The 22,676-nt window shown below is 40.6% G+C and overlaps 1 protein-coding gene across 1 annotated transcript in view; it reads left to right on the top strand.

The window, feature by feature from the left end:
* nup88 (nucleoporin 88) overlaps nt 1-22,676 on the top strand; it is a 50,305-nt gene that overhangs the window by 13,708 nt on the left and 13,921 nt on the right. Inside the window, 11 exon segments of the mRNA XM_078548754.1 lie at nt 5,502-5,688; nt 7,038-7,188; nt 8,581-8,679; nt 9,328-9,418; nt 12,156-12,260; nt 13,621-13,773; nt 15,141-15,266; nt 16,327-16,392; nt 18,797-18,877; nt 18,989-19,115; nt 22,234-22,352. Of these exon segments, the coding sequence (XP_078404880.1) occupies nt 5,502-5,688; nt 7,038-7,188; nt 8,581-8,679; nt 9,328-9,418; nt 12,156-12,260; nt 13,621-13,773; nt 15,141-15,266; nt 16,327-16,392; nt 18,797-18,877; nt 18,989-19,115; nt 22,234-22,352 (1,305 nt within the window).

Consider the following 22,676-nt stretch of genomic DNA (forward strand, 5'->3'; position numbering starts at 1 on the left):
CTCTGTTCAAGGAAGAAGCTAAGGGCCCTCAGACCATCCTGGTGGGGGATGGAGGTGTAGAGGGATTGGACATCCATGGTGAAGAGGAAGCGGTTGGGGCCAGGGAACTGGAAATTGTTGATGTGACGTAAGGTGTCAGAGGAATCACGGATGTAGGTGGGAAGGGACTGGACAAGGGGAGAGAGAAGGGAGTCAAGATAACGAGAAATGAGTTCCGTGGGGCAGGAACAGGCTGACACGATCGGTCTGCCAGGACAGTTCTGTTTGTGGATTTTGGGTAGGAGGTAGAAGCGGGCTGTCCGAGGTTGGGCGACTATCAAGTTGGAAGCTGTGGGAGGAAGATCTCCAGAGGAGATGAGGTCAGTGACAGTCCTGGAAACAATGGCTTGATGTTCTGTGGTGGGGTCATGGTCCAGGGAGAGGTAGGAGGAAATGTCTGCGAGTTGACGCTCAGCCTCCGCGAGGTAGAGGTCAATGCACCAGACAACAACAGTACCACCCTTGTCAGCGGGTTTGATGACAATGTTGGGGTTGGACCTGAGAGAACAGAGTGCAGTGAGTTCACAGAGACAGATTAGAATGGGTGAGAGGAGCAGAGAAATTGAGACGGCTAATGTTGGAAATATTACATTTGGTCCCCACATTCAAATCATTGATATGGATTGTGAATAGCTGGGGCCCAAGCACTGACCCTTGTGGTACCCAACTAGTCACAGACTGCCAGCCTGAGAGTGACACATTTATTCCTACCCTGTTTCTGTCCGTTAACCAATTTTCAATCCATGCCAATACATTACCCCTCCCAATCCTATCTGTTCTAATTTTGCTAACTAACTAAATTTGATTACTTAAAATGGGGGAGATGGTGGCATAGTGTTAATGTCACTGAACTAGTAATTCAGAGGCCAAGGCTAATGCCCAGGGACATGGGTTCGAATCCCACTATGGCAGCCAGTGGAATTTAAACTCAGTAAAATTCTGGAATATAAAGCTTGTCTCAGTAATGGTGACCATAAAACTATCGCGATTGTTATAAAAACCCACCTGGTTCACTAATGTCCTTTGGGGAAGGAAATCTGCCATCCTTACCTGGTCTGGCCTACATGTGACTCCAGATCCAAAAGCAATGTGGTTGACTCTTAAATGCCCTCTGAAATGGCCCAACAAGCCATTTCAAGGGCAATTAGGGATGGGCAACAAATGCGGGTCTTGCCTCTGACACAAACATCCCATGAAAGAATAAAGAAATAAAAATCTCTTGTGTGGAGCCTTATTAAAAGCCTTCTGTAAATCCAAATACGCCACATCCACTGGTTTCCCCCTTATCTATTTTGCTAGTTACACCCTCAAAAAAACTCCAGGTTTGTCAAACATTTCTCTTTCATAAACCCATGACCTTTCCCAATCCTCCCATTGTTTTCTAACTGACCAGTTATCACATCCTTTCATAATAGGTATAATGGGTTGAAAAAACATTTTCCCTACTACTGATGTCAGGCCAACAGGTCTGTAGATCCCAGTTTTCTCTCTTTTCCACCCCCCCGCCCCCTTAAATAGTTGGGTTACTTCTGCTACCTTCCAATCTTCAGGAACAGTTTCAGATCTACAGCCAGCTCTCAACACTGAGATGTAGATCATCAGGTCCAGGGATTTATCAACGTTCAGTGCCATTAATTTCTCTAATACTTTTTTCCTAATACTAATTTCTTTCAGTTCCTCATTCCCGCTAGTCCCTTGATTCTTTAGTATTTCTGGGAGGATTTTTGTTATCTTCATCAGTGAAGACAGACACCAAAGTATTTGTTTAATTTCTCTGCCATTTCCTTATTTCCCATTATAAATTCTCCTGTTGTTGCCTGTAATGGGCTCATAATTGTTTTTGCTAATCTTTATCCGTGTCTGGTTCCCCCTTTGTTGAATTCTAAAATGCTCCCAATCCTCAGGTTTACTACTTTTTTTGGCAACTTTATAAGCTAGTCTTAGTCTCTAATGTGTAAAACTGTCCATTTTTCAAAGGATTAGAGTCAATATGAGGAGCTTGGGTTCCTGGCGATCCCTTTACCTATCCTGCTTGTTACCACTTCAAAGAATTCAAATAAATTTGTCAGGCATGATTTCCCTTTCATGCTGACTCTGTTTGATAATATTATGCATTTCTAAATGCTCTGCTGTTACATCCTTCATAATAGACTCTAACATTTTTCCAGTGACAGATGTTAAGCTAACTGGCCTATAGTTAGCTGTTTTTGTCTCCTTCCCTTTTTGAATAAGGGTGTTACATTGGCAGTTTTCCAGTCCTCTGGGATTTTTCCAGAATCTAAGGATTCTTGGAAGATTACTACCAGTGCATCCACTATCTCTGTAGCTACTTTCTTTAATATCCTATCAGGTCCAGGGGACTTATCGGCCTTTAGCCTCATTAGTTCCCCTAGTACTTTTTCTCTAGTGATAGTTATTGTATTTATTTCCTCATCCCCCCACCCTTTTGCCCCTTGATTATTTAGTATTTTTGGAATGCTATTAGTATCTTCCACCGTGAAAACTGAAGCAAAGTATTTATTCAACTCCTCTGCCATTTCCTGGTTCCCCATTATTATTTCCCCAGTCTCATCACTAAGGGGCCTATGTTCACTTTGGGGTCTCTCTTCCTTTTTATACATTTAAAGAAGCTCTTACTGTCCATTTTTTGTTTTATTTGCTTGTTTACCCTCAAAGTTTATTTTCTCCCTCTTTTTTTTGGTAATCTTTTGTTGGATTTTAAAACTTTCCCAATCCTCTGTTTTACCACTAATCTTGGCCACGTTGTATGTTTTTTCTTTTAATTTGATCCTATCCTTAACTTCCTTGGTTAACCATGATTGGTTTATCCCCTTCCTAGATTCCCCCTCCTCACTGGGGTATATCTTTGTTGTGAGTCATGAACTATTTTCTTAAATGTCTGCCATTGTTCACCAACTGTCTTTTCTGCTAAACCCCTTTCCCAGTACACTCCAGCCAACTCTGCCCTCATTCCTTTGTAATTACCCTTATTTAAGTTTAGCACAGTTGTTTCCGACCCAAGTTTCTCACTCTCAAACTGACTGCTAAATTCTACCATGTTATGGTCACTGTTTCCTAGGTGATCTTTTACTCTGAGATCATTTATTAAACCTGCCTCATTACACATTATCAGATCCAAAATAGTCTTATCCCTGGTTGGGTCCACAACATATTGTTCTAGGAAACTGTCCTGAATTCACTCTATGAATTCTTGCTCGTGGCTACCTCTGCCAATTTGATTTTCCGAGTCTACATGAAGATTAAAGTCACTCATGATTAATGTATTGCCTTGTTTACATGCCCTCATTATTTCCTGATTTATTCTCTGCCCTGCAATCTAACTACTGTTAGGGGGCCTATAGACTACTCCCATCAGTGTTGCCTTCCCCTTGTTATTTCTTACTTCCACCCATATGGATTCTACACTTTCTGATCCAAGATCATTTCTTGCTATTGTCCTTATTCCATCTCGTACGAACAAATCTACCCCAGCACCCTTTCCTTCCTGCCTGTCCTTTTGAAAAGTCACATAGCCCTGAATATTTAGTTCCCAGTTTTGATCTCCTTGTAACCATGTCTCTGTAATGGCTGTAACACCATACCCATTAACCTCTATTTGTGCTGTTAATTCATTTATTTTGTTGTGGATACTATGTGTATTTATGTAAAGAGCCATTAATTTTGCCTTTTTACCATTTTTTTCCCTTTGACCCTATTTGCTGCTATGTTTGTATACTCTGCCCCTTCCTGTCGCACTCTGGGTATCATTAGTTAAATAGCTGCCCTGCAATGCTGCCATATCCTTTTGCTTTGTAAGCCTACGTATCCCCTTTCCGGAACCCCCCTCCCCTATTCGGTTTGCAGCTTCGCCAGGCCACTGGTCCCAGCACAGTTCAAATGAAGCCCGTCCCACCGCAACAGCTCCCTTTTACCCCAATACTAGTGCCAGTAACCAATTCCTCCCGCTAATCTTTGAGCCATGCATTTAACTCCTTGACTTTATTTACCCTATGTCAGTTTGCCCGAAGGCATTTGATAAAGTGCCACATCAAAGGTTATTGCGGAAAATAAAAGCTCATGGCATAGGGGATAACGTATTGGTATGGATAGATGGCTGGCTAACAGGAAACCGAGAATAGGCATAAATAGGTCTTGTTCAGGTCAGCAAGATGTAATGAGTGGTGTGCCACAAGATTCAGTGCTGGGACCTTAACTGTTTACAATTTATATAAATGACTTGGATGAAGGGATGGATGGGATGCTTGCCAAATTTGCTAATGACACAAAGATAGGTAGGAAAATAAGTTGTGAAGAGGACATGTGGCTACACAAATATATAGATAGGTTAGAAGAGTGGGCACAGATCTGACAAATGGAGTATAATGTGGGAAAATGTGAAATTGTCCATTTTGGCAGGAAGAATAAAAGAGAAGCTAATTATCTAAATAGTGAGAGATTGCAGAGGGATCTGGGTGTCCTAGTGCATGAATCACAAAAGGTTAGTATGCAGGTACAGCAAATAATTAGGAAAGCTAATAGAATGTTATCATTTATTGCGAGGGGAATTGAATACAAAAATAAGGCGATTATTCAGTTGTACAGGGCACTAGTGAGACCAAATTTGGAGTACCATATGCAGGAATGGTTACCTTATCTAAGGAAGGATGCAAATGTGTTGGAAGCAGTTCAGAGAAGGTTTACCGGATTAATACCTGGAATGGTTGGGCTGCATTATGGGTTGGACAGGCTAGGCTTGTATCCGCTGGAGTTTAGAAGGGTAAGAGGCGATTTGACTGAAACATGTCAAGACCCCTCAGGATCTTATAAGGTGGATGTGGAACAATCTAGAACTAGGGGTCACCGTTTAAAAATAAGGGGTCGCCCATTTAAAACGGATGAGGTGAAATTTTTTCTGAGGGTCGTGAGTCTTTCGAACTCTCTTTCTGAAAAGATGGTGGAAGCAGAGTCTTTGAATATTTTTAAGGCAGAGGTGGATAGATTCTTGGTAAGCAAGGGGCTGATAGGTTATTGGCGCAGCTGGGATGCAGATTTCAGGTTACTATCAGGTCAGTCATGATCTTATTAAATGGTGGAGCCTGCTTGAAGGGCCTACTCTTTGTTCGCATGTTCGTAACACCCCCACCCACCACCCAGATCATGCTGATATTTGTCTAGAAATTAGTGAAAGTGAGCTCTGGAGAGTAAGGGTCCACTTGCAATTGTAACCAAGAATGCCTGAAATAAGCCCAGAATTTGTGACATTATTGTTAGTCCTGTAACTTTGTAATTCATTGGAGGAGATAAAATTCTCTACTTGCTAATACTTGTGACGTTCATGCCTTGGGTATCTTTTACACTTGTAACAGAGCTGCTCTGACTCTCCAAAGCTCAGGTGAGAATAAAGGTATCCTTGTTGGTATGACAAAATATGACATTAGCTTTTCTCCAATCTTCTCTCCTAGCACTGGCCTTATTGGGAAGTTACTGGGTCCTCTGCCAATGCACCCAGCCGCTGAGGATAATTACGGCTATGATGCTTGTGCAATACTGTGCCTTCCCTGTACCCCCAACATTCTGGTTATTGCTACACAATCTGGGATGCTATACCACTGTGTAGTTCTTGAAGGAGATGAAGAGGAGGATCAGATGGTAAGATGATATATGGGATTTGTGATTAATCTTGATATTGTTAGTATATTTGTGTAGTGTCTTTCTCCTCCCTGTCTCTGCCCCCTCTGTGCCCCTACCCATAAAAATTGGCTTCACCCTCCATCCACCTGTCTGCCTATCGTATAGTGAGATAGTAGAGTTGCTAATGCTATCTTGTCCCCAGTCCATTGTATTCAATGTGTAGTGCCCAAACAGTCTCTCACATTCTATTTTGTGAGGCAGAAGACAAAATTATTTAAACAAATGCCCATAGATAAAACAGCAAGAGCAAACAATAGTATAATGTGATAAGATAACGAGTGCAAACAATCATTGTGTTGCTATGAAGACAAATTTGCAGAATGGGCATTAAATGTACATAAGTGTGAAGTTGGTCCAGTTTGGTAGGTGGAATAAAGAGGTTGCATACTTCTTGGAAAGTAAGAGTCTAAATGGCGTAGAGGAACAAACGGTTTGGGGGTACAAATAGGCAAATCACTAAAACTAGTGGCATAGGTAAAGTCAAACTAAGCACTCTGGGGTTTATTTGTAGAGAGAATTGGAAAGTGGAGAAGTTATGCTAAACTTGTATAGAATCTTTGTTAGCCCATCTTGGAGTGTTGTGCACAGTTTTGGTCTCCATGTTATAAAACAGAGGATATAGAGGCAGTGGCGAAGGTACAGAAAGATTCACAAGGGTCATATAAGAACTGAAAGAAGGACTGAACGTGCAGGATCTCTTCTCTCTCAAACAGCTGAGGAGCCACCTGATTAAGACCCTTGAGGACCTTGGGGGGAAAAAATGTTTCCACTTGTGGGGAAGATCAAAATTAGAAGCTATAAATATAATTTAGGCACTAATAAACCCAGTAGGGGATTCAGAAAAACTTCTGTCAAGAATATGAAATGTGCTACCACAAGGAGTAGTTAAGACAAATAACGTGGAAGCATTGAAGGGGAAGCTAGATAGAAACAGAAAGGAATAGAAGGATATAGTGATTGGATTAGATTTTGAAAGGAGGGAGAAAATTCATGTGGAGCATAAACTCTGACATAGACCAATTGGCTGAATGGCCTGTTTCTGTGTTGTAGGCTCTTTAACTATGGAGAATACCACAGCATCCGAAATATTTTCAGACTCAAGGTTTTATGGAATACGTTAAATGGCTGCCACAGTTTAGTTATGGCTACAGTGTGAAGATATTTACCATGGCTGATCTGATTTAAAAAGTGTACTCATTGTATAATTTTAATCTATGCAACTAAACTAATTTGAATTATGTTGTCCTTATATGGACATTATTAATTGTTAGGAAGCTGAAAGTTTATTCTCTTCATGTTAACTCTAGGCTAATGAATCTTGGGACCTGAGGTGTGAGTCGCTTCCTTCTCTGTATGTGTTTGAATGTGTGGAACTGGAATTGAGCCTGAAGCTGGCAACAGGGGATGACTATGAGCAGTTGCAATCAGATTTCTCCTGCCCAATTGCATTACATAAAGGTATGGTGTAATTTATTTTGTGTAATCCTACATATATAAATTTATATAGATAAACTAAATACCTGACAGCAAATGTAATTGCTTTGGTGATGTATGCAATTAAGCTCCTAATCCTGTTAGAACCATAGAAAAGTTACAGCACAGAAGGAGGCCATTCGGTCCATCTTGTCCATGCTAGCCTGAGGACACCCAGGTGCCCTTTCTAATCTCACCTTCCTGCACCCAGCCCATAGCCCTGCAGCTTACAGCACTTAAGGTGCAGATCCAGGTACTTTTTAAAAGAGTTCAGAGTTTCTGCCTCTACCACCAACTTGGGCAGCGAATTCCAACGCCCACTACCCTCTGCGTAAAAAAGTTCTTCCTCATGTCCCCCCTACACCTTCTGCCACTTTTATGTCCCCTGGTTCTAGAATTCTCCACCAAGGGAAACAATTTTATCCTGTCCACTCTATCTATTCCCCTCATAATTTTGTACACCTCAATCAAGTCACCTCTCAGCCTTCTTTGTTCTAAGGAAAATAACCCCAACCTATCCAATCTCTCCTCGTAGCTACACTTTTCTAACCCTGGCAACATTCTTGTAAACGTCCTCTGCACTCTCTCCAGAGCTATTATGTCCTTCCTATAATATGGTGACCAGAACTGCACTGGCCTCACCAGTGTTTTATACAATTCCAACATTATATCCTTACTTTTCTATTCTATACCTCTGCCAATGAAGGAGAGCATTCCATATGCCTTCTTTACAACCTTGTCTACTTGAACTGCTGCCTTCAGGGATCTGTGTACTTGTACGCCAAGATCTCTCACTTCATCTACCCCACTTAGTATATTCCCATTTATTGTGTAATCCCCGTAACTGTTTGACCTCCCTAAATGTATGACCTCACACTTCTCTATGTTAAAATCCATCTGCCACTTTACCGCCCACTCCACCAACCCATCTATACTGTTTTGGAGATTATGGCTATCCTCTACACAATCCACTACTCGGCCAATCTTTGTGTGATCTGCAAATTTCCCAATCGTGCCCCCCACGTTCACGTCCAAATCATTAATATATAACACAAACAGCAAGGGTCCCAACACCGAGCCCTGTGGAGCACCACGTGAGACAACTTTTCATTCGCAAGGGCATCCATCGACCATTACCCTTTGTTTCCTGTTACAAAGCCAACCTTTTATCCAGTTTGCCACATTGCCCTGAATCCCATGGGCTTTTACTGTTCCATTATTTTATCCAAGTAAATGCTGTGTTTGTATGAGAGGCTGATACAAATGAGCTGTTTTTGTCAGATGTCTATCATGATTTAGACCTGTGCCAAGGCTGTTCAGTATATCCACAGTGAGGAATTGTAGCTGCCATACATTTATCTAATGTTCTCATTCTAGATCCATTATGTCCAACACGATATCATTGTATACACCTAGCTGGTGTACACAGCATTGGGCTGACATGGGTCAACGAACTTGAACAATTCTTCAGCACAGGTAGGTCTATAGTCTTCCTTAATGTGAAAGAGAGAGAAAATACTCAGAACTCGGGAAGGAAGTGAGCTTTCAAATCGAGAATAAAGAAGGCACATGGGTCACTACTACTGCTTAGTACACTCAGTTGTCTAGATGGCTAGAGTGTAGTACAGAATGACACCAGCAGCATGGGTTCAAATACCTGTACTGGCTGTGGTAATTCTTGGAGATCCACCTCATTGCCTTGTCCCATGCTCAGTGTGGAATGGTGCCCCTTAAGCTGTATAACCAATTGTTCGCACAGATGAAGAGAATTGCCTATGGCCCTTCATGGACTGCAGCTGACCATGACCGTGCACTGCAACTTTGCAGTGGCAAGATTTCAATGAGATCAGGTACAATGAGATTGTACCCAAGTGCCCTACAAGTGAGAGACTGTTCAGGACACCAGCTGTGTCAACACAAAAGAGTTCTAAACACTCTGCAATATTACTGAAAGGCAACAGTGTACCATAATCAAGAGTTTAGATTTGGCTGAGTGATCATTTTCATGGGTGATTATTTGCCAGCATTTGATATTTTCTTTTTAAGAAGGGATTTAAGGAATTTAAGAACTTGTATAGCCCCTTCCTGAGGAAAGTGGCTTACCATTTGCTTTTGTGCCTGTAGATGATGAAGATAAAAATGCGCTGCAGGAGTTGGCAGCAGAGCAGAAATGCTTGGTGGAACATGTTCTGTGCACCAAGCCACTGCCGTGCAGGTACCATTTTCCTATCTTCCCCAATACTGAATAGCTGAAAAATACACTGGCTTTATGTTACTGTCTTAGGTTTTGACGTAGTTTTTTGTGTTGTTTACCTACTGCAAACCGTTACGAACAGGTTAGTTTCTCTCTGTCTCAATGCCCTACTTTGGCTAGGGTGCTATGGAGTGGTGCAGGAACTTTGTCTCAATACTAATTCCTAGGGAGTATGCGTCGCAGACAAGCTCACTATTCATGTGGGCAAGCGGATTTAAGGGATTTGGATATAGACCTGCACCTGTGTTAGACTTTTGATCTGGACTTCTCAACCCTCATATTTTTATCCTGCAGTTTTAATGGTTTACCAACTCCCTCTCATTTTTGTTGATTCTATTTGCAATTCTTGGGGGTTTTGGGTTAGTTATGTAAAATTGAGGGTTGTCTTACTGAAGTTAATCGAAATTATGCCTTTCCTAGCATAACCAAACGTATTCCAGACACAGGTACAAAGTTTCAGGTCAATGGCCTTTCGTCAGAATTGACAAACTGAATCAGTTCTGAGGGTCATTTACCTGAAATGTTAGCTCTTGCTTCTCACTTGCTGGGCATTTCCATCATTCTCTGTTTTCAAGTCAGGTTTCCACATCTATAGTACCTTACTCTTGTACCAGAAGCAGAGATGGCTGACTGTGCAACATTTTGCAAATCGAACCTGTACCAAGCAAACTATGCAATTAACAGTTTTGCTTAATTTCATCCCCTCATTCCTCCTACAGTTCAGTAATATTGCAGTTAAAAAGGCTACCCTATGCTGTATAAGCATTTCATTATCATCTCCTTTCCCTGTGAACCCTTTGACAATATTCATCTGTTTTTTAAAAATAAAATAAAACAAGTTCTGTGTTAAGTTGCAACCATCCGAATTCGGACCCTAGAAGGTGTGAACCCACAGAGCAAAACTGCCTCTGCAGTGGAGAGTGCTCTAGTATGGTTGGGATAGGGCAAAGTGACTTTATTTTGTTTCAAACCACATCATATGTGACTTGTGTGTGCTTGATGCTGATACTAGATATGGAATGTGCTCTATTCCCACTGCTAGTTTACTAATCCTAACGAGTACAAAATTTACTGAAGTAAAAACTTAAATAAAATAAATTTCAGAAATAACAGACCCATCAGCCAAGCAGGCAATGCATATCCAACTTAAATTCAAATGTGAACACTTACAAAAGATACAATAATGTCAATCTGTAGAATAGTGTGAATTTCATACTAACTGGGAAGCCTGATGTATCAGTCAGTAACAGTGAGTAAGAATAAAAGCATTAATATTCCTTAAGCAGTCTTCTTCATATTTAATAGTTGGAGTTAACCTCTCAAAGTTAGCACCAACAATTATTAAAGGAGATTAAACAGTACAGAAGTAGATGACAGGTAGCAAACTGGATTAAAAATTGATGAAGGAGACAACAGAGTTGGAACTAACAGCAATTTTTCAGTAATTGTAAATAGACTCCACAGGGTTCAGTTATGTATGTCAATGATTTGGAATAAGGCTAGATTTGATTAGATATCTAAATTTACTGATAATAACATGAGGTATAGTTAACCCTTTAGAAGATGAAAGGAAACTGGAAATTGATATTAATATAGAGAAGGGGCTAAAAGGTGAGAGATGAATTTCTATCTCAGTAAGTACGAGGTGATTTTTTTTTTTAAACCAACACATAACAACAGTAGTTATATTCTGAATGGAAGGAGGATTGGTGCTCCGAGCAGAAGGATTTGAGGGGACAGGTTTACAGGATGTTAAAGTCAGCACCATTGGTTTTATATCACCTTCAAAAATAAGATTTAAATTTTGCCTAGAGGGCATACAATCTAAAATCCAGGGTGGTAATGTGCCTTTTCAAAACTTTAAAGCCTCATTTAGAGTACTGTGTGCAATAGGGTGGTTGATCAACTGAAACTTTTCAAGGTTTTCAGAGAGCCAGCATGGATTTGTAAAGGGCAGGTCATATCTAATTAATCTGATTTTTTTTGAAGTGACTAAAGTAGAGGACAGGAGATGTGGATTTATTTATGTGGATTTCCAAAAGTCATTCAGTAAAGTTCCTCATAAGAGACTGTTAGCTAAAGTTAAAGCTCATAGAATTGAAAGCAAATTATTAACTCTAAATGCAAGAAATTTAGAATAAGACAGGAGAATCTATTTCATGCAGAGTTGAGACAGTGAAGTTCAATTTCAGGGTTAGTTGTTGAGATGGAAACAATGTCAGCATTCAAGATTAGATTGGACAGGGGGATGAAGGTAAAAAGGTTAAAAAGTTATGGGAATAGGGTGGGGAAAAATGATTGGGGCTATGTGCCCATGTGGAGGGTGATAACTGATGGATTGGATTGGCTAGGCCAAATCTACTGTCTTGTAAATTTTCTGTATTTCTCCTGCCTCTGCAAAAGGTTCCTGAAATAACCTTGCCATTACTTTGACAACAGGATTGTGAGGTACTGTGTGTGAAGTTACAATTTTAGCAAAAACAAATGGACCTGATCATTTTACAAACTAATTTATAAGCTAGCAAGTTCAGTGCATTCCTTTATTACAAAGTAATCAATTATATGAGAAGGTATCCAAGAATTCTGGCCTATCTTAAAGCCAGTCACACCATTTTTTCTTGTCACATTTGTTTGGTAAGAAATGTGGCAGCAACATAGCTTTCATCAGCTTTTTTGTGTGTTTTTACAATCTTTGCAGCCCACCTGCACCAATCAAAGGATTCTGGATTGTTTCAGACCTCTCTCTAGGAGCTGCAATGCTTTGTATTACAGATACATTTGAATGTATTATAAGACAATTGCTGTAAGTATTTTTCTTGTATAAACTGATCAATTGGGAATACTCTCTTTTAACATACAGTGCCTGGGAAAGTGAGCATCTGATTTGTTACAAATTGTACTGTTAGACCAAAAACTTATGGACCAATAGCATTCTAGACTAGGGAGGTCCCAGGTTTCATCTCTAGCCTCTAAGTTGCTGAACCTAGTGGGGGCGTTTTATATCATCGGACAGAATTCCTACTCCGAATTGCTATCCTATTCTCCATTTAGAAAGTTGTGTGCATGAATTTTGGATGAAAATAGATACCCAGCTCTTTTGAAACAGCTCACAGTCCAGGTTCTCTCTAAAAGATGGGTTCTTTGGACACGGTATCAGAGGCTGGCTGGTGCTTGTCGAACTGTACCTCAGCATGAATGACCAACTTCTTGGGAACGTGGCAAAGAGGAGAACATTTAAGTTGGAAGAATCTGCAAAGGAATATAAGTAGGTTGAATGGTCAAAAAATTTGGCAGATGGAGCATAATGTAGGAAAATGTGAGGTTATCCATTTTGATAAGAACAGAGGAGCAAAATATTACTTAAAGTGTGACTGTAGAATGCTGTGATACAGAGGGATCTGGCTGTCCTCATAAATGAAACACAAAAAGCTAGCTTGCAGGTACAGCAAGTAATTAGGAAGGCAAATGAAATGTTGGCCTTTACTGCGAGGGGGGTGGAATATAAAAGTAGCAGAGTCTTGTACAACTGTAAGGGCATACAATTGGTGAGACCCGACCTAGAGTACTGCGTACAGTTTTGGTTCACTTTTATTTAAGGAGGGATATACTTGTATTAGAAGCAGCTCAGAGAATGTTCACTAGGTTGATTCCTGGGATAAAGGGATTATCTTATATGTAAGGATGAGTAGGTTGGACCTATACTTATCATTGCTTTATAGAGTAGATCCTGAGAGGATGTTTCCCCTTGTGGGGAAATCTAGAATGAGAGAGCATCATTTCAGAATAAGGCTTCTCCCATTTAAGATGGGGATGAGAAGGAATTTCTTCTCTAAGAGGGTCATTAATTCTTTACCCCAGAGAGTTAAGGAAGCTGTGTCACGGAATATATTCAATGCTTAGAGACAGACTTATGGAGGGTTTTGGGAAATAGACAGGAAAGTGGAGTTGAATCCATGACCTGATCAGATCAGTTGTGATCTCTTTGATTGGCGGAGCAGGCTCAAATGGCCATATGTCTTACTCCTCCTATTTCTCATGTTATGAAATAATGCTATTGAATAATGTTCGCCTGACATTGGTCTGATACTTTCAACTGCTGAAACAGCTTGAATACCGGATGACTTGATTGTGTTGTAATAGATTTGTCAACCGTATGTTTGCAGGACCACTACACGGCCAGTATCACCACCGCTATTGTGTTCCAACCCAGACATTGGCTGTGTGGCATCTCCACTGAGAAACTTCGCAAGCAATTCCTTTGAACAACACATTAGGAACATTTTACGTCGTAATACAACCAATCCATTGCTTCTGAGGTATTGTTTTAACCCATAGACGTGTGGCATGTTTCCATACAAATTATTTCATAGTATGCAAGTAGGTTTCCACTCTCTCCTCAGTCTGAAACAATGAAATGGAGACAAAATGGCATAACAGCACATTGTGCTACTAAAACCATACAGTACAGAACGATGGCAAGTTCACTTGTTGACCTGTACTGAATTAGCTGATCCTAGTAGGGGCATTGCAGTTGCCTTCCAACTCTCCGTTCTGTAAATCCTGAAGTATGTGAATGTTGGTTAGAGCAGGATTGGGTAAAGCTGTGATGCATTGCCTGGGCTCATGCAAAGATTGGTCATTTTAGTGAATTATTCATAAGCTGTTGGCATTCATGAAATTGCTGCACTGAGTCAGCACTTTTAGAAGTGGAGCAGTGGAAAAAAATCAACAGAAAATGATGTTTTTAACCTGCTATGGAGAAATTGCTACAATGGTTAATGCATTCAGTTCTCCCCCACAAGTCCCCCAGATTACTGAGATGTGGGTGTCACTAACGAGGCTGCCATTTATTGCCTAACTCTAGTTTTCCTGAGAAAGTGCTGATGTGACTGACTGACTGGCTTCTGGGTCACATTAGAAGTTGCTGTGAGACTGGAATCTCACGTAGACCAGGCTGGATAAGAATGGTAGCTTTCCTTCCCTATAGGACATTAGCGAACTGAATTCAAATTCTTGGATTCTCTAGATTACTAGTTCAGTAACATAACCACCACACTACCATACCCATAGGGTGAGATGGCACATTAATGTTAAAGTGTCCTCCACTACTTCCTTGTATATACATTAAGGCGAAGTTTTAATCAGGCCTGGAAGATGGAGCTCCATTCAACCAGGCGACTAATGTTTGTGATATGCTAGTAATGCATATCATGTTAATTCGTGTCTACCTTTGTCAGTAATCATATTGACATGATACATCTAAGAAGCCATTTTGTGAGATACTTTGCGTGGCTTTTCACTTGCACCCTGTCCTAATGTAACTGAACTTGCATAGGTTGACAACGTTAGTTGTTTTTTCGTACCTGGCTAGGCTAACATTTATTGCCCATCCATAATTGCCCTACAGAAGGTGGTGGTGAGCCACCTTGAATCACTGCAGTCCATGTGGTGTAGGTGCACCCACGGTGATGTTAAGAAGGGAATTCCAGGATTTTGACCTGGTGATACAGCTCCAAGTCAGGATGGTGTCTGATTTGGAGGGGAACTTGCAGATGGTGGTGTTCCCATGCATTAGTTTCCCTTGTTCTTCTAGGTGGTAGAGGTCACGGGTTTGGAAGTTGCTGTTAGCAAGTTGCCAAGTAGCTGGAACTCTTCAGTGATGGAGCTTCATTCTTCATTTCAGGGCCTCTGATGCCGTGGAAGCTCCACCACCACAGGAATGCCTGCAGCTCTTAAGTCGAGCCACCCAGGTATTCAGAGAAGAGTACATCCTCAAGCAGGCTCTCGCAAGAGAAGAGATCTTACGCAGGTAAAATAGCCACCTTCTGGTTGATTTAAAATAGCAAATTGCGTTTATATGGAGCTCTTAACCTCGTAAAATGTCGCAAGGCACACCATGTAAGTGTAATCAAAAAAATTTGATACTGAGTTACATAAGATATTAGAACCAGTGAGGTAGGTTTTAAAGAGCACCTTAAAAGAGAGGAATGGTAGAGAGAGGGAGAGGTTAGAATACACAGATAGGGGGGGACTGAAATCTTGGAGGGATTTGAAAACAGGACAAGATTTTAAAATTAAGATGTTGCCTGATGGCTGCCAATGTAGGCCAGTGAACACAGGTGATGGGTAAACAGGTGAGTTAGGACAGGAGCAGCAGAGTTTGGGATGAGCTTCAGTTTATGTTGGGTGGAAGATGAGAGGCTGGCCAGGAGAACATTGGAATAGTCAAGGGCATGGATGAGAGTTTCAGCAGCAGGTTTGATTCAGGCAATGTTATGGAGTAAACCGTGTATTAAATTTAAATTAGATAAAAAGTGAGGATAAGGAAGAAACAGCTAACCCTGTTTCTTTCAACCCTTAAAAGGGTGTTCCTTAATTGTGCTTTCAAACAAAATTGCAGTTTTTAAACACAGTCTGGAAATGCCACCTCCTTGCTACTATTTTGCGCACATGGTACTGGATTTGCCACCTTTTCCATTTATTCTAATTAGTATAATAGACAAAACATTTGCCGCCTAGAAATCTACTCCTCTTTGTCAGGCCTTCAAACTTCGGTGAGGAGAACCTGAGATTCAGCTGCCCAGAGTCATTCTCTAAAACGAGGTTCAGAACCAGCCCTTCCTTGGGTTTGCTGTGTACTGGCTTAAAAAAAAGTTTTCTGCATGCATTTTAAGAATCCTGCTCACTCTATGCCTTTCACACTAATTCTATTCCAGTTAATATTAGCATAGTTGAAACCCTCCACTAGCACTGCCCTACTGTGGCTTAACTGTTGCTATAATTACCACTATACACCAATGTTGCAGTAATATTGAATTAACTATCACCAAGGTTTGATAGTAAAAGGAGAAGTCTATTCCTCGTTCCAGGGTGAAGCTTCTGGATAGTCAGAAGAAGAAACAACAGCAGGATCTTATGCAGTGCGTCAAGGACAAGTAAGTACGTGCTGCCCTTTAAATGGCTACACATGAAGACATGTGAGTAATGGGAAATACAGTGACGCTGCTGCTGTGATGGCTCACTTGATTTAACACCATGAGCTGTTGTTTCATTCATTTTCCTTGGCGACTGAAATTATCCTACCCCTCCACAGGATCTCTCCCGTCTCTGGAAAATGGTAGAGCATTGCAACTTCATACTTTAGTTTTAGGTTTGTTGAAGTAATTTATTTTACAAAAGAAGCTTAGTAAATAATGAACAGTAGAAATTCTTCTACTTCGTGTTACGATCCCATTGGAGACAGATAACTTCTTAAACAGAAAGAAACCCCAGCGACATAAGGGAAAGAAAATGCCTGGACAAGATTTCGCTTTTTAAACATTTCACTAACCAAGCAACTAAAATCAGCATAATTCCAACAGGTGATGAATATTTCAAACCGGCAAATTTCAATTTAAACAAATACAACAAAGATACGTCTCGTGGTTAAAACACTTGCAGTATTTGCTGCACTAATGTGGCACCATAGGCAGTCTCAGTCTTTCCAACTCCGCCTCCACTATGTAGGATTTCTCACTTCCCACTCAATCATTTCGGCCCTTGAGTCGCATTCATCAGCAGCCGCATTTCATCCGAAGTCCCTGGATATGGTTACCACTGACGCGGCACAGGTGCAGAAACCCTCTCTCACTTGGGCCACAACAGTCCTGATGGTACAGAATCCCCAGAGATTCCCTTGACCCAGTCCTTTAAACAGTCTGGTGGGCTCTGGCAATACTGAAACAGCAGCAATGGGTCTCGCCCAATCCAGAATCTGTTGCCCTTCCTGCCTTCAGTTCTCAGCTCCTTCCAGCTGTATAACACAATCTCTGTTCTTGGAAGACCTTCGACACTAGGACCTGTTCGAAGACGGCCAAACAGAGAACTTCCACTCGGAGAGAACCTTGCTTATTTCCTCATTACACAAATTCTCTGTGTTCTGAACTACCAAACAGAGAACACAGGCTGACCCAACCCCACTGCAATTTCTTCACCCGTTGCTCCTTAGCTGTTCATCCTCGTGGCCTCGGGTCATGTGGGCATTTGTTGGAACCTAATGATGGCAAAATGAAGAAACAAATTGACCCTCTTTCAGATCACTCCCCGGTTCTCCCTGGTTTCAGAAAGGGGCATCGCACAAAAAGAAAACACCAGGCTTTTCCCAAAGCACATGAGTCATCACATTCTCAATTAAAAAAATTAGAAGTTGTAATCTCATAGCTATTCCTCATAGAATGCTTAAATTCCTTTTGTGATCATCTTTAACTATGGAAGAGAACTAGTTTATTTTGTCTTCCTGTGGAGAATTCAGTCTGCTAACACAGCTTGCTCCACTCTCTCTGGTAACCCTTTTTTTATACACTTCAAATTTAGATGTCAAGACTTGGTAGCTTTATCGTTGCTGTGAATCATTAAGTAATTTGCACAGATAACAGCCAGTTACATCTATTTTAAGCTTGAGGCTTAGACCCTCTTTCAAGCCTTCTGTCATAGAAATTCCCAACAATATTTTGCAATATTGGTATTGATTCAGGCTATAATACAGCTGGTGACGTTTTAAGCCGTGTATTGTGACCGGATTAAAGGGACAGCTGTCAGACTAACATATTTGTTTGAGGCTCACTAGGGGACTGTTGCAAAAATTAGGGTTTGCATTGGCAAAGTCATGAACAAAGGTTTCAGGGACTGTGGCTGAAATATTCAAAAACGTGAGGTTTGAATTTTAGCTTTGTGACAAATTGGACAGAGAATGCACACCTCCAGGTTCAATCTGAGTAAGCAGCCAGGGAGGGGACATCCAAATAAAACACTTCTTGACTTGACAGTTCTGAAGTACTTCTGGCTGTCCTCCAGCATTCTACCATTTGTAAACTTGAGGTTATTCAAAACTCTGCCTGGGTCCTAAACTCTGGAATTCCATCTCTCAACCTCTCCACTTCTTTGACAAAGCTTTTGGTCATCTGTCCTTATATCCCCTTATGTGGATCATGCTGTGAAGCACTTGGGATGTTTTATTACATTGAAGGTGCCACTTAATTAAAAGTTGTTGGATATGACTGTTGAAGAAACTTAACATCTGATAAGACAATTACATATTACAATGACCTACATGATGTGTGATGGAGAAATGGGGTAGGAAGCCTGGGAAAGTCAGCCTGAGCCAGGACCAGACATCTTACTATATTGAAGTATTTTACCACTTGCTATTCAATACGTTGATTTATATACATTTATAAATACAATGATTTAAATTGGATTGAGATTAGCAGCAGCAATTATTGATAAAGATAGAACAACTTTTAAAAAAATTGGTGCCAGTTCAGCTTCGGAGGTACTGATAAAAACTCATTTCTTCATCAGGAGGGTCATACAGGAAATGGCGGAGATACTTGCTGACAAATTTGAAGACGCAAGAGATAACCAAGAAGACCTCATGAATAGGTATGGGTCAAGAATAGAACAATTTTCTTCCCTTCTGTAAATATAGAAATGGGTGGACATGTGTGCGGTGTTAGAAAAAAAGATTCACTTTGAGGTACCTCCACTTCACAGGGTGAAGAAAGTCTTGCACAGTTTTAATTCAAAACTTCCTGTGCTGTCGGACAGTGAGAGAGACATGAAGAAAGAACTTAAATATATCAGGGAACGCCTCGAGGGCCTGGGAAATAGTGTTAAGCAGGTACGAATTTACTATTCTCTTAAGATGGCTTTTCTAAGGAATATGGTTTCCTATTAAAACCTCAAATCATACCAACTCCATTTATATTACTATAATTTACAGAACGGCACTGAACCCTGACTTTACTGCTTTGAAATGCATTTCCACATTGGGTTGCTCTTCAGAATTTAATATAGATATTGTCAGCTTGGCTCGGTAGGTCCCGTTCTTGATTCTGAGTCACGTGTTTGTGGGTTCAAGCTGCTTTTTGAAATTGATGTAATTTTGGAATTAGAATTGCCAATTCAGTGGAATGCTGGATCACTGCTGCATTGTTGGAGTTGCCACCATTTGGATGGAATGTCACACCACACAGATTCCATTGCTTTGATTGAAAAAGAGCAGGGATGTTCTCCCAGCACCCTGTTAGCCAATCCTCAATCTATGATATCATATTACCGATAATTCCATAATCTTATGTTGCAACCTTTCATGTGGCACCTCAAGTTTCCAGAAAATCCAAATATATTACATCCACTGGTTTCCCCTCATTTACCCTCTAGTTACGCCATTAAACAAAACTCTAATAGATTTGTCAAATACAATTTCCCTTTCATAAAACCTTCGTGATTCTGCCTATTTTGATTTTCGAAGTGCCCTGTTACCAATCCCTGAGAATAGATTCTAGCATTTTTCCCTCCTGCTGATGTCAGGCTAACTGGCTGATGGCCCCTGTTCTCTTTCCCTCCTTTCCCTGCTTTCTCTCTCCCTCCTCTCCTGATTAGCTGGGTTGCATTTACCACCTTCCAATCTTTGGGGACAGTTTTAGAATCTAGGGAATTTTGAAAGATCACAACCAGTGCATCTACTATTCTCTGCAACCAAGTCTTTTAAAACCCAGGGTGTATGCCTTCAGGTTGAGGGGATTTCTCAGCTTTTATGTCATTAGTTTCTCCATTACTTTTTCTTTACCAATATTACAGTGCAACAATAACCATGTATTAAACAAACATTCACTGGCTGTTAAGCACTTCCCGAATTTGTGAAAGGTGCCATACAAATGCAAGTTTGCTTTTTATCTTTATTTTGGAAAATGTACCATTGGCAGACAAGATGGTGAGAATCATATCTTTCAAGACTGATTTTTTCTTTTAAAATATGGAAGGACATTGCATTATCTGACCATTTGGATGCTGACCTGGAGTTTCTGTTAAAAAGGGTCTTAAGTTCACCTTGGAACTATCAACAAGCAGGCCTTTTCCAAGATATCACCTGGCCTGGGTGGTACTCGAGGAAGATCTGTTTGTTTTGAACTGCAATCACTTTAATTGCTGGGGAAAAATACTGAAGAGAGACAAAGACGAGTAAGTTGCTGGAAATCACATGGCAGAGAGAAAAAGAAACGTAAGCTTGAACCTGCTGGTTTTGAAGTCATTCTTGTTGGGGAATAAGCTGGGAAAGGAAGGCTATCCTAACTGGCTCTCTCTCTCTGCCTGGCCTTAAATCATGTGGGGCTATCAACCTGTAGCCAGAGAATCCTCATTTGAATGTAACTTGTCTGCATTTTGGATCTGCAAAGCCGACACGGAGAATTGATCCAGCCATAAACATAATATATATTCTCCTCCACGGCAAAATCTCGTTGGTGAGAACTCCCAGACGTCCACCGGGTCCAGCAACCCATTTTCACACAAGAGAACCGCAGATTGACAACGTCAAGACCCTGCAAATTTTATCTTTTATTTTATAACGCCTGTCTTGTAAAGCCCATTTCTGTAGAGAGTCTCTATCTGTTTGTCCTTTGTTTGTCTGTGGGTGTGCTGGGGAAGTTTTTTTAAGAGAAAGATAGTTATGCTTCCAGATTACAATTGTGTATTAACCAGCACTTGCAACTTGTTAAAAAGAAGTTTTGTTTTATGATAAACAATCGTTCTGAGTTCATTGAAGGTGCCTGGTTAAAGTTTCTTTTATTCTGGTTGCCAGTAGAGAAGGTAAACAATTGGCCATTTTGGTGAGGAATTTAAACTTTTAAATTAATGGTATGGCCTGCAGATTAGTGGGGATAGATAATACACACACTCCTCCCATCCCAGTTGTTAACAATGGTGAGTCCAAGTATGTTAAATTATCATTGTTTAAATATTTGAGGCAGGGAAAGATGTTGACAGCAATATAGTGGGATTGCTGTAGTATAGATATAGTGGGATGACCGACCGCTAGTGTTTGCATCGTAATTTTAAATGAATGACATCATATTCATCGGTCTTCCTTATCACAGGGCATAGTGTCTCTATTCACTCTAACAAAAACCCTACTTAAAAACAAAAAAAAATAGAATCGGCCCATGAGAAGTTTAAATCTAATTTTAAAACATGTTCTTGGAGTCTGATAGGCTTTGAGCAGTTATAGGTTTATCTCCTGTGATGTTCTGCATGCGTGATTTGAATCTGCTTTCATTCAGCGTTCAGGTTTCCCGCCAAAGATATGAACAGTGGGAGACTTTTCTGGTCCCTATCCAATCCTAAGGCTTCTAAAGTTAGAGCAGTCGGTTGCCCATGATTAAAAAGACAATGGTGGGAGGTATCTCATAGAAAGATGAGCTAGTCTGTGTAACTATTAATGCATTGGTTATATACAGTTAGTAGGAAAAAAATCACCCCATACCCTAATTTCTAGATCACTCAGCTTGGCTTCGTCCTATTAACTACTTATCTTTGAGATTTCATTTTCAAATTGAGTCAGGGAAGAAGCCTCCACTTTATCTCCAGCTATTTGAAAGCTATAACAGCAACTTGACAAAGAACACCAAACAGTAAGTCTACCAAGTCTGCATCCTCAGTGCACTCCTCTACAGTGGTGAGACCTGGACAACATCTGCTTGACAGGATAAAAGGCTCAGTAGTTAGTACTTATGCTGTCTGAGATGTATCCATGGCAGCTCCTCAGTTAAGGTCACTAACTCTGGTTCTGGAGCATGCTAATTCCATCAGCATACACTCGTTACTAAGCCAATTTGTGACTTACACTTTAATCTGAAAACATGAGCTTGACTCTCAGTGTAGGCTGGTGTCTAAACAAATGTAATCAAATATGTTGCAAATTCCCCCAATTAATGTAATCAGAACCCTTTTCATTTCAGGTGCATATGAAGAGTGAATACCAGCAGAGGGAAATACATGGGGAAGATAGTCCACGGAAAAAGAGCATCTCACTGAGTGCATCCCAGAAGAAGTGCATTCATTCAGTACTAAAGGAGCAGTAAGTACCAAAGGAGCTTTCTAATACATCAGTTGAATTGCAAACAAGGGGAATTATATTGAACAGACACAATTGATCAGCTGGTCAGTTTTGCTATAGATCATAACATAAGCTAAGTATCAGACTCTGTCCTCTTCCTTAAAGGAAGCTAACGGTGGAGACCTGAGAAAGGGAATTAAATAAAAGCAAAATACTGCGGATGCTGGAGATCTGAAATAAAAACAAAGAAACGTGGAAAAACTCACGGGAATTAAGTGTATTATTTTGAAAGAAAGGGAATGGGGTCAAAAAAGAATATTCTCTGTCAAACTGGAAGAAGATAGG

This window comes from Cetorhinus maximus, chromosome 9 (genome assembly GCF_964194155.1).
Source record: "Cetorhinus maximus chromosome 9, sCetMax3.hap1.1, whole genome shotgun sequence".
Taxonomy (NCBI): Eukaryota; Metazoa; Chordata; class Chondrichthyes; order Lamniformes; family Cetorhinidae; genus Cetorhinus; species Cetorhinus maximus.